Here is a 17,818-nt window from a genome sequence, read left to right as displayed (position 1 = left end):
CAGGAGTTGCAGGTGCAGTACAAGCATCCTGGGAATCCATTAACAAATTATTTTGAAAAGTTTTAATAAATGATAATTTCATCTGTGTTTTAGAGATCATACTGCTCCCCATCAGCAGGCTGTACTAGAGGAAGTTTCCATGTACCCAGGTGCTGGACTGAATCCCCTTTTACACTGGAATTACTGTAACAACTCTCAGGCTTTTCTGTGTATTTGCTTCAGGTCACTGGAGAAACAATGTGGGGATACCTGGCTACAAGGCTGACAATGTAATCTTTAAAAGATTAAGGTAATTAAAGGTAGATTAATTGAAAAATAATTTCAAGCTGTAGCTTGAGCCAGTTCTCTACTATTTTGTAGCCTTTCAAAGAGATTGAATATTGCTGAGAAATCTGAAGCCCATGTACAGTACAAATCACATTCTTAAGATTATAGAAAAATACAAGTTAACAGATAGTGACATTCATACTTTTTATTTTGAATATGTGTATCTACAATGCTTGAAGTAACTAATAAAACTACAGCAACCACTGTAAGAAATAATGAAGTATTGTCTTGGGTTTGTCAAAACTGTATTTAATAGCATGTCTCTAAACAGAAAACAGCTCTCATGTACTACATTCTCCTATCTCAAGTCAAAAGAAAACTTAAGACTCAAAAGGCACAACCAAGATTTGTGTTTCCCTGACATCTGCACTATCTCAGATTAAGTAAATACCGTGGAAGAATGACAGCCTACACAAACATCAAGCATATAGTCACAAGCTGAGATCACTTTAAGGAATAAAGTAAATGAGCAGGTATGTTAAATGTTAATGTTAAATGTTACATTTTATTTTGGGATGCTTTCCCTTCTGCCTCCATTCAAAGGTAATTTTGTCCTTATCTCCGTCAGTTATTAACTTACTCTTATGTTCATTAGTATTTCAGAGTGCTTTTCAGGAAGCACCCTGACCATAGCACACTACTAAGCAGAGCATCCTCTTAAATCTAAGCACTAGACTTTGCTCTCAGAGGGTCTTCACTATAGCTACAGTTCTGCTTTATTCCCAGTGAGGATCCTGCTTGTTTCCTCCAGGAGCTACATACCTCTCAGTCACTGGGGAACAAGTCAGCAAATACAGTGGAAGGGCTGCAAAACCATTGAAAATGACAAAGATCTCAGGATTGAACTTATTATCTACTAAACTGTCATACAATGTAAAGGCATTCCTGTCCCTTACTGGTGGCATAATACAAGATGGGCTGCCTGTAGTGTAGGAGCCAGTTACTACAGCAGCCTCAAACACATACATTTTAGAACCCATTTCCCGTGCAGCTTTACCCTTGGTCAGGTTCCTCAGGTTCTTTGTAAAGTAGATGCCAGCTCCGTATTTTTGTTCTGGAAAGAAAAAGAAAAATTTTCAGAAGACAGAGCATTTAGCAATTGGTTCTTTCAGGGTGTTAATTCCAAGAGACTGCTGTTTGATTCAGGGTTACAATGATGTGATGCTCAGTGTGTGCTATCCTTCTGGAAGTTCATTTGCATGGAGTGATGCTTGCACTGCCATCCCACTGAAACCACGAGCAATGACAGCTGAGCTGATGGTCATTCCAATTAACTGTTGCTCCAGTGCTAGCTGTTCAGATTTATCTGTTAATCAGATTGAATCATCGAGGTCTAAAGAATTTATATAAAGTAAATTATTCACACTTTAATCATCATGTATGAGGGACTCTGATAAACAAAGGCAGCAAGATCTCAATAATGCAAACTACAAAACAAAGCTTTGAGATTTATATGAAAAATGTCACATGAAGTGCTGTTACAGTATCAGCTGGAAAACTGCAAAAAAATTAGACCATCATTTTATTGCTTTTAAAGGTGGAAATGTGTCATGTACATTGCACAGACAAAGAAAGGCTAAGCTCCACTTTTTGAACAGTTTATTGCCTGAAATCCTATTCTGCAGCTGACATGAAAAGTATCACACACTTCACTTACTGCAGGATGAAGCATCTGTCTACTACACTGTGGACTACAATATTTAATGGATTCACAACTTTCCTCCAAGTGTACTTTATGCTGAATGGCAGCCCAAGCAATGAGATTTTCTGCTGTCTCTAACCACACCTGATCTGAGCAGAGGCCTCAGAAGCCCCTTCCAGCCTCAGTGTTCTGGGATGCCCTTGAACATGCTTTAGAGCACCAAACTGCTGAATGTATGTTTGCAGCAGCTACAGAAGGACACTGACTTCCTTTACAGTGATGCAACAAAATCTGGACATGGAATTAAGTGTATACTAGTAATTCTGTCCAGTATTTGGGCTTGGCTTGAATTCAGGCTTATCTTCCTAGAGCCTTGCTGGCTCTACAGTATCAGGAAGGGAAACCTTAGTGTATATAATAAAGTTTGTTCATATAAATCTAAATACAAGAAAGAGTTCTTGTTTAGGAATAACATTTTTTCTAATTTGAACCTGAGTTTAATAGTCATTGTTTATTTTGATAAAAGATGCCAAAGCAAGTTATTACCTTTTGATGGAGAATACATCCTGTGAAATCCAACTTGGCAAACTGAGCAACAGAACTCAGCAGGAACATCCTGGTACAACCTGTGAGTTGATTTGGAGCTACCATCTTCTTCTTTTTGGTTTTGTTGGAACACAGCAGATAGAAATTTATTATGTATCTTTTCAATCTGTAACATAAATAACAGTATAGCATAAGCAGATGGAGACCAATTATGAAATCCATAAGTGCTTTTATTCAGGCTATGTTCTTCAATGCAAGAACCTTTGCATTAGCCTTTATGTATTGACCACATAGTGGACAGAGTATCTGAAGTGTGCAACTGATCCAAGAAAAGAACCGCACCACTATCCCATGCTTCCCATTGAAATCACTGGGATTGACTTCCAGTACTTGAGTTGTACTGAAGAGATTGAGCCCACTTCCTCTTCAGTAAAGCAGTGATACCCAAGTATGATTCCAGCTTTAACACATAATCAGATCAGGACTCTGGCAAATTCAGGTGGCAATTTTTGGTGTTAAACTCACAAAAAGAAAATAGACACTGAATTAGTGTCCTGGAATATTGTACTTAATTTACCCTACCAATCTTGTATTTCTCTAGTCATATGAAGAGGCATTTGAAGCATGAAGTACAAGGGAGAACATACAGTACAATTAAAAAGACTTCTCAGAATTTAATCCCTTTTTGAGTGATTATTTGAGTTACTTTTAAAATATTTTTCATTAGGATTAAAGACTGGATCTATTTTAAGGATGAGGTTGATTTGATCGTAATTGTTAAAAGCAATGCATTGAAATAGTTAATCTGAATTTTTAAAGCTTACTTATGTTATTTTTTAACATTAAATATGTTAGTTCAAATATGTGAGCTGAGATTCATATTTTCCATGAATATCCTCTTTACCCGAAGAACACGAAGTCCAGCTTTTTCAAACTCTTTCTGTCTGTCTTTAAACTCCTGGAGGTGACATTCTACTTGTGAAATGTGGATGTAGTCAGCAGTTCTTGTCATGTGGAAGCCTCCTGCTGAAAGCTGGTCTGCTACTGGTTGGCCTGGATATGAATAAGGGAGTAGAATTTTTATATATCATAATGTCTGAAGCAAAGGTAAGGGAGGCAGATCCACTACTTTAGTTGGTGGTTTAGTTAAGAACAAAGAATGTTACATAGTCTCTGAAATAATGACAGAGGCTAATATTGAGAGGGACTAGTGTATATATATATATATATATAAATGTATATAAATGTATTCTATTTTTTTGCATATATTATAAAGAAACCAGGGAGAGAGGAAACCAAAGAAAAGCAATTTATGTTCTCCATCCCAACTCTCTACAGCTGAGCTTTCATATAAAGGTGTCTATATTGAATGACTATCCAAACATGAATTAAAATTGATCACTCAGTGGCTTCCTGTAATGCTACTAGTTGTATCAATTGTTCATGACAGCCAAGGACTCTGCAGAACAAGTCCACTGCTGAGCCCTGCAACAGTGGTCCAGCTGTAGCCATCCAGAGCTCAGCAAAGGCGTGTGTTAATTAAGTGCAAATTTTGTAAATCTCCAGTGGCCAGGCTTCAAAGTGAAGGCATCCTGGAGGGAGCTCCACTACAGCTGGATATGCATCATGGCCACTCCCTGTATAAACAGTTTATGGAATACTGCCAAGTGAGTGACCACAGCTAACAAATGATCTTCCAGGGGCTCACATGATAAAAGTACAGAGATATCAGTAATTAAAGCAATATTCAGTATTCTGTGAACTGAATGGATGTCTGTCCACTCTCAGCAATACATGTTGCTTTATACTTGACCTTGTGTAGGCACTTACTTACTTAATTAGTGTTTAGGCACTATTTTTACATACACATTGAGCAGAGCAGTTTCTTTTGTTCAATGATAGTCTTCTCCTGCATACGAAGCAGTAATTTTTCAGTTGCGAGCACCACATCAATCAAAACATCAGGAGGGCCTTGAAATATCAGACTGGCTTGTCCATCTCTCACTTCTTCTGACACACATACACCAGAAGGCTGCTTGAGAGAGAGTTCTGCAAACTCCTCTTTACCAAGGCAAAAAATGTAGTTGTTTTCAATACGAGCATGGCGACCTTCCTGAATTTGTATTACATTTTGGAGCCACAGTTCTGCTGCTTCCAGTGCTGTGGGTGTGTTCCCTTTAAGTTCAATCACAGGTTCACTGCTTGCAGTCGGTTTTGCAATCTGACTGCCTGACTCTGTATCTGAAAAAGATATTTTTTTTAATACAAGTGCATTGAAAGAGTGAGGAGCTTTCAAAGGCTGATACAAATTCCTACTTGTAATCCCAGCTGTACAGTGCAAGAAACACAAGGTATGCTCAAAAAAGAGATTAGCTACAAGGAGGTTTCCAGGATACACACACACATACAGAGAATTTATCTGCCTTTCAGAGACTTCCAACAAATTAGGCAATGACAATGGGTTTTAAGTCTTAAAAGGGACTGCACAGTTCCACTCCTATAAATGTAAAAATACAAAATGCTTATGAGTTTTTGCTTCCTCCTCTCCCCAAGACACATATGTAAATACTAAATTCCCTATTTTAAAGGAATGTGATTACAGATTCTCTGATTGGGAGTACTCATTTACTGGAAATGCCCCTTCTGTTCATTACTTACTCAAAGGATCACTTCTGTTGTCCAGTTTGTATTTTGCTGAATGAAATTTTCTCAGGACAGCCTTGAAAGATAAAAGTTTAGGAGCAGTTTGCAATCTCTTAAACAAATATGAAATTAATCTTTTCAAAACTCTGTTTGACAAGCAGTTTACACCCCCACCCCCAATTCTGGATTTGTTAACACTGGCATTAGTTAGCTTTTCCCAAAATGTTATTCCTGAAAATATCAAACACATTCCTGTTCTTCTGCATCTCCTAAGGTAACACACCTTACACATTGAGTGGCAACTTCACCAACTCCTTGTGCTTGTGGCATTATCTCATGCAATCACATAAGATAAAGATGTTCATTACTTGCAGTTTAACGCTGATGCATCCTTACTCAGTTTTAAAATCCAGACTATTCTCCTGCCTGTCTACTTGAAATCCTTCTATTATGTTAGCTCATATAATCTGCTGATAGTGTTTTGCCTTAGGAGCTCCATACAAAAAATCAAAACTGACTGAGGAGAAACATTTGTTCCTTTATGAGTTGAGTAGACTATTTCTTATACATTCACTGACAGACATGAGAATTTTGAAGTTCTCTCCCCTTTTTATCACACTACAGGCTGAAGACTTCCAGTTTAGTGAAAAAAAGTATTTGCAAAGATTGAGTATCTGTTAATGACAGTAATAGTTTCATAAAGGGACCTGCTGCTCACAGCTTTTGTTAGTACAGAATAGACTATCTTAACTTTTAGTCACCTATGGAAATATTTTTACAGCTTTGTGTTTTCCTTATGAGTAGTTAACAGCAAATCTGTTACCTCATAGGCATTAATGTCATCTGGGCAAATGACGAACTGCACTTCTTTCTTCTCTGTAGGATGTTCCCTAGCAAAATTTAAAACTGCTTCAGTCATGGTCTCTGCCACTATGTCAACAGGCAGCACTGGTGACCAATTTACTGGAAAAGAAATTGAGGGAGATGACCGATCCCAAATATAGCCCAGACATCTTATCACTGCCTCCTTCAGTTCCTGCAGGAAAAACAAAACTTTTCAGTCCTCACATCACCCAACATGGAAATCCATTAAAATCCAAAGTAAGCAATGGTCACCTCACACTGTAACACCGGATGTTCGTATTTCAATGCCACGTGCATTACAAAGGTAGGGGGCACCTCATGCCTTTTGATTACCATGGGGTCATTAAAACGTGTTGAATATTTAAGACGACACTGAAATTTGTTCTCTTCTTCCAGCAGTTGTCTTGAAAATTGAGAGGAAGGCTCACCCTTTGCATTCAGGGGGTTAACAATGGCAGTATTCTGCAAGGAAAGAGTGCAAAATTCCATGTACTTCAAACTGACTATTTGCAAACTTTGCTATTATAGAGAATTCTTTCTAAGCACAATTCCTGTACAACAGCCTCACTGCCACAGATCAGCTGCTTGAATTTTCCTACTACTTACTACTACAGCATTGGAATACATCAAAGTATGCACCTTGCAGTGGCAGTTCAGAAACCAACAACATGCACAAAGCTGTTCCAGTCATCAAGAGTGTATTGAACAGAATTATTACTCTCACTATCAGCAGGAGAGAGCTATGGATATGGCTGTCATCCCAGCCTTAGGGTAGCAAGGACACATCACCAAACTAGTGGTGTCAGTACACACAAGGGAACTGCAAAGCTATGTTTGTTTTCAATACCCAGTGGAAAAAGCAGATTCCTACAGTAGGTGCCCTGTATTTCAAATATGGAAAACACAAAAAACTTGTTTATAGAATGCTGATAACAGCAGTAATTGTTCTAACCGTAATTGTTGAATATTATCTAAAGACACAAGAACATGTTTTCCTCACGGTACTGAGGGCATGTGCATCATTCAGTGCTGTAGAATTGGTTAATAAAATTCCCTGCAAGGTCAATTTTGCAATCCTTTGTTCTTACACCAAAAAAACTAACTTTCTTTAAGACAGTATTTGCTAAAAGTAAATGCCATTCCTGTGATGTACCTTGCAGTCTAAGAGCTCTGTTGAATTCCTATGACTGAGGTTATATATTTTGCACCAGATTTTCTAGCTAAAAAGTTAATCAATTTAAGTAATGCCCTATTTAAAGGCAAGGTGCACATCTGTGTAAGTTATCTTCTGCTGTTTCAATGTTTGCTGAATAATTCTAGTAATGGACTTATGAGAACATAAATTATAGGGAAAAAAAAGCAAGGCAGAAAATAAGAGAATACTTCTATGGAGTGCAGGATAAAGTGTGAAGTCCTACATAACAAGAAGATAAAGTTTAACACAGAGATGAATTATTAAATCGTTCAATCTTTAGCTGCTTCCTATTATAACAGCATGTACACAAAAATGAAAATGAAAACATTCTAAAATTCAATACCCATTTGGCCAAAAACCACCTCCTTGCTACTATGATTTAATTACCATGTATAAATTCTCATCAAACTGAGAAGAAAACCATTTAGTGGACTGGTACAAAACGTGTTCCGAACTCCTGGGCTCCAAATGCTGCAAAGACTCGGAAGCAACACCATATTCCAGAAATTACAGGGCAGACTTACCTTCAGATTTTCAGGGTATTGTCTTATGATGCGCAAGCGAATGCTTCCACATATGAGGTAAGTTGGAAACTGGTTTGTTGAAGCTGACACCATGTCAGGTGAACTGGTATCACTCAGAAACTTTTCACAGGCCTTCTTTATTTCTGCAACTGTAGATTCTTCAATGTTCACCAGGCGGATTTCCTTGAGACAGCTTGGTGGACTTGACTCAACAAATTCCTTTACAGCCATTACAATCACTTGAGAACACAAGTCAACTGGGAAGCCATAGATACCTGAACTCACTGCTGGGATAGCCACAGACTTTAAATCTTTTTCTGGAGCACTAACATATCGCAGAATATTCAAAATAGCTTCCCGAAGCAGGTAACAACATCTGTCCTTTTCAAAAGGATTCCACACTGGACCAACTGCATGAATAATTTCCTTACAAGGAAGCTTCCCTCCACCTGTCACTACTATATTGCCAACTTTGATTTTTCCATTCCTTTGAATAAAAAGCCTGCTTTGCTCTTTTATTTCTGGCCCTCCAGCATTTACAAGGGCAAGAGCAAGACCACCTCCATGGCTAAGATACTCATTGGCTGCATTCACCACAGCATCGACCTTGTGTCTTGTGAGATCATCCTTATAAACACAAATGTCAATGCCCGACCTTACTTTTTTCCAGTATACTTCAGCAGTGCTTTTTGTTGCTTTTCTGAACGCCAATGTACAAGCAAACTTTTTGAAAAGGAGATCATTTAGACAGCTGTCTCTTCTCTTAAGAGCTTCATAGGCATCTTTACTGATGGGGATCATCAAAGTGACCTCATCCATTACCATGCTTGGCCCTAGGATACAGAATGTAAAGTGAAATAGAAGTTATTACTACCAAAACATTTATTTTTTTATCTAGAAGTGTGATTTATAGCTCTCAATTTTATCCTACTGTCATTGCTAAACAATATTTTTTAATACACTCTAATCTTTTCTCTCCCCTTTTCAGAGGTTTAGAAAACTGAAGAAGGTTCATTTAACTGTGCCACAGAGATCTTATACTGAGTTTTAATTCTGTGACTTTTTACCTGGTCTGCATTTAAAGCCCACAAGCAAGCTCCTTCTTTGTATGTAACTCTGCATGAGCTCAGAAAGGCTTTTTGAACCACTTTTTTTAAGGAACCGTTTTTACATGATTACTACGGCTATACAGCCCTCTCCTGGCAGATGTCAGCAGCACTACAGTGCAGCAGCTCCGTTACTTGTTAAATCAGTTTCTGTGAGTTTAGTCGAACTTTCCTCTAGGCTATGCTACCCGCCTGTAAAAAGTCTGGCGTTTTGCACTTATAAAAGTATACATGCCGACTCATCAAAACACTTCTGAGCTCTTGCTTTTAAAAGAGAAATGCAAGCAAGTCCCTTGAAGTAATTCATAATAATGTTGATTCATAACCGTGTCTATTAACATTAATTATGCATTTCAGGTTTCTTTTGACTTTTGTTTTCCAGTTTGCTGGCAGTTTTCAATTTACATACAAGTACACATTTCGCAGACGGCTAAGATAAATGAGAGCCTTACCTACAGCGGGCTTCCCTTCGAAGAAACTTGAAACTAAACTCTATCGTAATAAAAAGAGAGAAAAGAAAAAAGAGAAAGTAAATGTTACAAGCAACAAAGTTCGTGGAGAAATCCTGTTGCAAATCAAGCGGGCAGCACCAACTTTTCAAACATCTGCCCGAAGTTTTCTGGTTTTTAAAACGCTGCTCGGAGCTCTGCGGGTGAAGTTACGCACAGCTTCCCCTGGCTGCGGCGAGAGGCCGGGCAGAGTCACTCCAGGCCGGAGCACGGGACTCTCTTGCTCCGTTTGGTTCCCCTCAGCCCCGCCGGGAGCTCCCGCTGCACCCCGAGCCCCGCCGCGCCCCCGGCCCCGCTCCGCTAACCTGCACGACCCCCATGAGCCGGCCCGGGGCGGATCCTCAGCGCTCGGAGCTGCCGCGGGGCGCGGGGCGCGGGGCCGCGGGCGGAGCGGGAAACGAAAGCGAAAGCGGGCGGCGGAGCGGCGGCGAAAGCGAAAGCGAGCGGCGGAGCGCGGTCATGGCGGCAGCACCGCTGCTGGTGCAGCTCAGCCCTGCGCCCGCCGCCGAGGAGAAGGCGATCCTCAAGCTCCAGGCGTACTTCCAGTCGGCAAGGAGGTCGGGGGGCGGCGAGTGCACCGTGCGCTTCGGCCCCAGGCTCGGCACCTTCTGGGTGCAGTTCTCCGAGGAGCGAGGTACGGCCGGGCCGGGCCGGGCCGGGCCGGGGGGGCTGTGCGGGGACTGCAAATGGCCGCCCCGGCACCGCTGGGGCCGCCAGCAGCGATCGCGCGTTCAGGAAACTTTATCGACCTTAGGTGCCTTTGTCCAAATCCAGAGGGGATCTCATTAGCCTGTATAAATACCTCAAAAGCGTGCCAAACTTTTCGGTGATAGCCAGCGACAGGACAAAGAGCAGAGGGCATAAACTGAAACACACGAAGTTTCACGTTAACGCGAGGAAGAATTTCTTTAGATCGAGGGTGGCAGAGCAGTGGAACAGGCTGCCCAGGCAGGTCATGGAGTCTCTGTCTCTGGAGACATTCCAGGTGATCCTGCATGGCACTGGGATTGGGGGGGATGATCTCCTGAGATTCCTTCCAGCCATAACAGTTCTGTGATTCTGTCGTTCTGGAATTACCACAGACAGGAAGAGCGTGGAATCCCGCCCGAAACACACCTTGGAGCTGGGTGCAGAATGCGTGGAGATAGTCATCCTGACGGGAGAAGGGGACCTGGGCAAGAACCAGGTGACAGCACAGGCCTCTGCCAGCAGCAGCAATGTCTCTGCCACCTACAGCAACATCTCTGCCACCTACAATGACATCTCTGCCAGCAGCAGCAATGTCTCTGCCACCTACAATGACATCTCTGCCAGCAGCAGCAATGTCTCTGCCAGCAGCAGCGACATCTCTGCCACCTGCAATGACATCTCTGCCAGCTACAGCGATGTCTCTGCCAGCTACAGCGACCTCTCCCCCAGGTACAGCGACGTCTCTGCCAGCTACAGCGACCTCTCTGCCAGCCCTGCCCTGCCCCAGCAGGAACAGCAGGACAGCAGTGGCCGTGGGGCCACAGCAAAGGAAGACCTTACCAAAAAGGTACATCTGGAAGAGCAATGTCACAGCCAGCCCTGCTTGTAGTTCCATGAGTCCTTCATGTTGCACTTCAATATTTCGTGCCAAAAAAAAGTCAGTTATGTGATCTTAGTCAATAAAATGGGGGTAAGGAGTGGCATTTGAGTGCAGGACTAAGAGTCAAACTGTACATGTTTACAGGCAGTGTGTTTTCCAGCTTGACTCTGGCACATGCCATCCACTATTCCCCAAAGCAGCACTCTGACAGGTTTCAGGGGGTAGTATGCATCAAGGGCTGCTCTCAAAAGGTAGAAGAATTATATGAGATTTGGGTCCTTTCCACCTACACAGGCTTCTGACACTCTTTCAACATGGTTTGCACCTTGAGGCAACCCTAACCATGTCCATCCCTTACTTCAGCCTTAAAAAAGTCTGCTGTGATGTGATGTGATGTGATGTGATGTGATGTGATGTGATGTGATGTGATGTAGCACTGCAAACATGATTTCAGACACTTTGAACTAAAAGTTACACAGAAAAGATCAGCTGTGTTTAGGAACATGGGACAGGGCTACATGGTGTGGATGTGGCTTTTCCAAAACACTGATATCTGGCTCAGATGTCGGTTTTTTGGGGTAACATAGATGTAGCTTTTGAGGTATAGTATGTACTAATGTAATGTTTACCTGGCATCTATACTGCAAATTTCCCTATCCTTCTGTCTGTGTAAAGTAGATAAGCGAACATGTTTGTTGTTTTTCAGGATCTTGTTTTGTGCCCTAACTCTTGGAGTTATTAAAGCATGACTTTTGGGAAAGTTTTGAAGAAAGATGATAAGGGAAAAGTAAAAAGCCTAATATTAATAAGAACAATGAAATATAGCTTATGGGTTGTGTTAAAACATGTTGTATCTGTGTAAACTGGCTCTGAGGGGCATCCTTGGCAGAATAACAATGGCACTAAGATGTAGTTACAATTAAAGCTTTCTGCCTTTTAAAAAGGGTTTTATCATTACTGTAGCATAGAATTAATGATCAGAATACCACAGGATTTCTACAAGCAGAATCAGTGTAGGACAGCTTTGTAATTGGTGTAGCACTGTGTTTGATAGCACAGCGTAGCTTATGGTTTCTGGACCCTCTGCAAATCATGTCAAATCTTAATACTTGGGTTGCTGTATTGATAGAACAATCACAATCTAGACTTGAAAACACATAAAAGCATATGTGTCATCCAGTCAGTCCTCAAAGGAAGCAGAGGGCAGTGGGGGTCTCCCTGGCCACCAAGGGGTCCCATGGCCAGCCACAGTTGTGGTCCAGATTCCCAGTTAGGACTTGTAACTGTTTGATGGCAGTGCCATTAAATCTGCCTGCTCTGTGCTGGGGTCAACAGCACCTGGTTGGCAGTACCTGAGACCTTCAAGGCCAGTGAGGAGGGCAGCACTCAGCCTGGTGCCCAGAAACCTTGAGGATGGTAGGGAGGGAATGAAAAAATCTGTTTGTTTTGTCTGCTTGGTGTGCAGGACTTTTAGGTCCTGATAACGATGGGAAAAGGACCTAACACACAATGAGCTCAGCCACAGAGGTTGTTTGCCTTTAGTTATGCTAACCCTGTTGTCAGAGGTTGGGAGCAGAGAGTGCTGGTCACAGTCTCAGCCTAAGTAGCAGAGTTACTCTCTTTCCTCCTGCACTGCTGGTGACATTAAAACAGTTCATTTTTGCTGCTGACTTAGAAGCATATTGTGTTACTTGCCTGTTGGTACTGTTAGTGTACATGACATAAAAGAAATAGTGTGTACAAACTTGTTTGTGTAGTCTGACAGAGCTTCTCCTTACTGAAAATACAGAAGTAGCAAGCAGAGAATCTTAGAGAAAACTAATGTTGATGTATTTTTGTCTTTTCTTTAGATATTTCTTACAGTATCTGCTACTTTGAATACCAGTATGTTCACTGAAGACCAAAGGGAGAAAATTACCATTATGTGTCCAAACTTAAAGAGAGAAAGAAACCCTGGCATGGATGGCTCTGAGAAATTGACAGGGGATTTCACAGATATTGAAAAAGCTTATCACTACTTTGAGGATATCCTTTCAGGCAAAGACCCAAACCATGATTTTTCACATTCTGAATGTAAGAATGGCCTGAAAGATGAAAATGGCCTGAATACCGAAGAAATTAATGAGTTTACAGTTGTGACACCTCTCTATGAGTATTTTAATCATACTCGCAAAGAAGAAATCAAAGAACTATGGGAAAAGTTTGGAGCATGTCTAAGAATTAAAGATTATGATGAGGAAAACACATTAATATACCTATCTTCTGATAAAAGTCCTGAAAAGTTAAAAGCAGCTAGTGATTTTTTTATCAAAACTTTTCAGGAAACTACCAAAGATCTGACACAGAAAGAAGTTCCCATAACAAACAGTCACACATTAGAAGAGAAAATAAGGAAATTAAATGAGAGGTTTAGAAATCTTCTTGCGAAAGAGGAAGGGAATCAGTTGCTACTCCGTGGTCCAAGGAGTGAGATTTTAGCTGCCCGAAAATTCCTAGCAGAGGAAGGTGAGAACAGCCAAGCTGAAAAGAATATGAAAATATCATCTGAAAGGTACAAATACAGGAATGGAATTGAAGTTGATGCTTCTATGTTTAAATTGTTGGAAAAAATACTAAGCAAAGAAATTGAAAACATAAATCACAAATTTGATACACTGGTAGAAATAAAAGAGGGTTCATATGGCCAGAAGGTTGTAATATTTAGGTCTAAACCCAAAACTTCTGATATGTCTTCACATGCTACTGAAAGTTTCATCAATGCGTTTCAGAGTGCTTGTGCAATGTTGAGGAAAAAAATCATCAGCGTGAAGCTTTCAGAAGATCAGAAGAAAATTTTAAATACGCTACGTAATGCTAGGGAATTTGAAGATCTTAATGTAAAACTTTGGAAGAATGAAGATAAGTTAATCATAAGTGGTTTACCAGATGATCTTTGTGCTGCTGAAGAGTACTTGAAGGGCATTCTTAACATTGAAGACTCAGCACACACTAAAAATAGTACACCACTGTCCTCTAATCTCAGCTCTCAAGAAACTACAGGAGCATCTAAGAAGTCCAGTGTTAGGCAAAAGAATAAACTTTCTTCTGAAGGACAAACTCAGGCAAAGGCAGAAGAAAACAAAGAAGATGAGTGTCCGATTTGCATGGACAGAATTACAAATAAAGAAACACTAGAAAAGTGCAAACATGCATTTTGCAAAGTTTGCATTGACAAAGCCATGACTTACAAGCGAGCTTGTCCTGTTTGTAATTCTATCTGTGGAGTCCTGACAGGAAACCAGCCAGATGGAACAATGTCAGTTAAAAAATACAATTCCTCTCTTCCTGGTTATCCCCGTTGTGGCACTATTCAAATTGAATATTCTATGAAAGGTGGTATTCAAACTGTAAGTATACTTAAATGTTTCTTAAAGATATTTTTCCCACAACAAAACCAGTATTGAATATAAAATGAACTATTTTCCCATTTTTAATGCATGTTCAGGCAAGATATTTCTTTGTTTTGTACTAATCTGCAAATGTTTAATTCAATATTTTTGTGTGCAATTAAGTGTATGCAGTAAAAATGAAATGGTCAGATGGTCAGCCTCCATTTTATATGCCAGGGCACAGGTACCTGTCTTTAATTTGCACATTAGGAATAACTGAACTGAAATCTATGCAGTGATAAAGCAAAGTTTTACAAGTATAATGAGCATTTCTGGGGTGTTGTCTTTGCTGTGGATACCAGTGGACAAAAAGAGTGGGTTGGCTTGGTGAGAGCTTTCCAGGTGAGAAATCTCCTAATGTTCTGTGCTTGGATTTGTGACTAGGACTGAGAATGGAGTAAATTAAAAAGTCACAGGTGCAGCACTGTGCATTTGGAAGAGAAAAAAGGGAAAAACAAATTTGAAAATAACAGTGGATGCATGAGTGATGACAAGGAAGTGTGAATGAAATTTGTATGAAAGAAAGTATCTAAAGAGAAAAAAATCTCAGAATCAGTTATCAGTCATGCTCTGTCCTTCTGAATGATTTATGATATACAATGTGATTTTGTTTTGTTTTTCTACAAAACAGAAAAGCCATCCAAACCCAGGGCAGCAGTATATGCCAGCTTTACGAACAGCATATTTACCTGACAATGAGGAGGGACGAGAAATTCTGCAGCTCCTCAGAAGGGCCTTTAACCAAAAATTGATTTTCACGGTGGGGCAGTCACGTACCACTGGCAAACAAAGTGTTATCACATGGAATGATATTCACCACAAAACTTCCATAGACGGAGGACCTGACCAGTAAGTAGTTTCCTTATGCAATACTGTTGTTACTCAGATATGTGAGGAAGGCTGCCTTGAATATATTCCACATTTAGAGCTTTCAGATTTTGTCACTGACAGTGATTCTGGAATGTCCTATGGATCCAGACATTAATCACCTTCCCCTGTTTGGACAGTTGGAACAAGGATGAGTTTATTGTTCTGTTGTCTCTCAGGGTACTCATTCACCAGTGAGTTTGTAAGGCACTCAGTTAATAACTGTTCTGATTAGAACATACAGGACAACAAGCTCTTGATGACACCTAAGGCTGGACTCCTGATCTGTGCCTCTCCTGGTATCTGCTGGTCTGCACCAGGAGGTGCTCGTCCATTATAATCCTGGTAAAGATGGCACTCAGACTTTGTAAAACATGATTTGAAATTCTGCTTAACAGAGCTAATAGCAGGAAGTGAGATTGTAGTACAGGTATGGTGATGCCCTTTTAGATGCTAGGAACCATGAGTTGTGCAGCACTTAACAGGTCAGAGCACTGGGTCAGGACGCAGTGCCAGCCCCATCTTTAAAAAAGGCTACCCCATTTTGGCTGTTCAAGCTGTCAGAGGACTTTCTGAGTAGATGACAGCCCTATCCACTATTTCTTGAGGACTTGCTGCACTTCAATGTAAGGAGCAATCACCAGTACTGAGTGTGAGCTGCTTGCAGCGGAGACCACAGGGAGTTTTGGACCAGTCCTTCCAAGCTTGTTGCAGCCTCTAAGGGGTGGGTGGTGTCCTGCAAGCTCTAAAGGCTTGTGTCCAGATCCTCCTGGCTGGGCTAGGATCATTAAAAGAGCAAAATTCATCAGTTTTACTTTTTCCTCCGCTCTGTAAATTCTCTCTCTTGTTTATCACTTGCTTCATACGCAGTTCTGGTGTTGCACTACTTCAAGTCCAGAGGTGGCATTATGTTTCAAATTTGAATGCTCACTTGGGTATGCTTCAGGTCTGAGTTTCTTTTTAAAAAGATGTATACCCAAACACCCTATCATTTTGAAGTGAGAACCCAGGCACCTTTGAAAATCAAGTTTTTAATTTTGGACAACAAAATGTAGTAGCTCCTTAAGTTTGTAGCTTTATGTTGTCTGTATCACTTCTGTGACTGGTAATATGGGTCTGTTTTCTCTATAGGGCAAGAACTGCATAAAATTTGTAAAGAGATTTCTAAAAGGTTTTTGATGGGATAGTTCTGTAGAATTGTCAAGTGCTTCATCCAGAAATAACCCAAACAATTTTTCTCTTCTTCTAGTTTTGGTTACCCGGATCCTTCTTATCTGCAGCGTGTTCGCTCAGAATTGAAAGCAAAAGGAATTGAATAAGGAAGTCTATCAACTCTCAACTCTTAAGTGTAATGACTGAACATACAGCAGTTAATGTACTGTCCAAGCTCTGAGGGAAGTTACTTTGTTTAAGTGATTTAAATGATTTGTTTAAATAATTTGTATTTCATAGTTAGCTAAGAAAAGTGATCATTTGTCATCAAACAATATATGTTATTTTCACAAATCATTTATTTCCCTATGTATGTAGCCTTTACAGAATTTGGTTCTTCTGAGTATAGTACCAGTACTGTTTGCACTTTTTAGATCTTGCTGTACTGGCAAATCTGATCTGCACTTTCCTCCAGCTCTCCAGTCTGATTTCCAAAACCCTTAGATCCACTGCTGGCTTTTATTAGATTAAACACTTCTCTTAGCTTGGCGTTATGATGTCTGTCAGCATGGCTAGAATCATGTAACCCATCTAATGGAAAATGTTTATGCAGCCATGACAGTGTTAGCTGTGATAGGGCTATGGAGTTTTGCTTCTTTTCATGGTAGAAATGGCCTGGGTGATTTGGTTTTGCACATGAAATTAGCCATGGATCATGTGCAAGTTGGTACATGGATGCTTCTGTGTTCTTAGCTCTGCAGAAGTGCTGAATGCTGAGAGCTGTGTTGGACCAGACAGGAAGTAACAGTGTCTGTGACCATATCTGATAATGGGCTCCTGGTTCTGTGCTTGCCGTTGTGCTTAAACTTAAATACGACTTTTCAATCAGTTTTTCAACTATAAAACTGTATTCTTTCAATTGTATCCAATACAGGTTTAAATTGTATCTTAGAACTACTCTGCAGTGCCTGAATAGTCTGCTGATTACCTGTGTGGTGGTATGTCACACACAGAGACATTATTTTTAGTGAGTTGAATAATTTCTCTAAGTCTGTTGAGTACAACTAATAAAACAAATATAAAAATACCACTTGTGTTTCTGCACTCTTTGGTACAGGTTTTTCCTCCTTTTTGCCATAGATATAACTGTATATATTTTTTTAATTTAGGAGCTTCCCTGCAGCACCATGTTGTGGGGCAGTTTGTACTCCATACCATTCTTAAAAATGTATTATTATTTTTTTAAATTTAGGATTCCCACATTGTGAATAGGTTGTACAACTTTGCCACCTTGACTTTCGGGTTTAGTAGTAGTGGGTGCTCTTTGGTTTCTGTGTGGGTTGGGATGTCTTTCCAGCCTTGGTTTTGTGTCACTGTATCTGTTTCAATATTTTACAGTATTCCATGTCCCCCCTCCCTTTTCCACTCCGGTTGTTTTGAAGTGA

General features: G+C 40.4%; 2 protein-coding genes across 2 annotated transcripts; one reads left to right on the top strand and one right to left on the bottom strand.

The window, feature by feature from the left end:
• Positions 1-457: 457 nt before the first annotated feature.
• Positions 458-9,747, bottom strand: PARP9 (poly(ADP-ribose) polymerase family member 9). The gene is made up of 10 exons (XM_033064567.2): positions 9,662-9,747; positions 9,300-9,339; positions 7,742-8,574; positions 6,275-6,484; positions 5,982-6,194; positions 5,174-5,234; positions 4,382-4,756; positions 3,420-3,568; positions 2,516-2,681; positions 458-1,381 (listed from the first exon to the last, which is right to left on the bottom strand). The coding sequence occupies exons 1-10, from the start codon at positions 9,674-9,676 to the stop codon at positions 1,044-1,046; spliced, it is 2,400 nt and encodes a 799-aa protein (XP_032920458.1). The 5' UTR covers positions 9,677-9,747; the 3' UTR covers positions 458-1,043.
• DTX3L (deltex E3 ubiquitin ligase 3L) lies at positions 9,675-17,460 on the top strand. Its single transcript, XM_033064566.2, has 5 exons — positions 9,675-9,990; positions 10,439-10,893; positions 12,777-14,312; positions 14,986-15,203; positions 16,471-17,460. The coding sequence occupies exons 1-5, from the start codon at positions 9,675-9,677 to the stop codon at positions 16,538-16,540; spliced, it is 2,595 nt and encodes an 864-aa protein (XP_032920457.2). The 3' UTR covers positions 16,541-17,460.
• Positions 17,461-17,818: the final 358 nt, after the last annotated feature.

This window comes from Catharus ustulatus, chromosome 7 (assembly GCF_009819885.2).
Source record: "Catharus ustulatus isolate bCatUst1 chromosome 7, bCatUst1.pri.v2, whole genome shotgun sequence".
Classification (NCBI taxonomy): Eukaryota; Metazoa; Chordata; class Aves; order Passeriformes; family Turdidae; genus Catharus; species Catharus ustulatus.
This window is presented reverse-complemented; position numbering and strand designations above follow the sequence as displayed.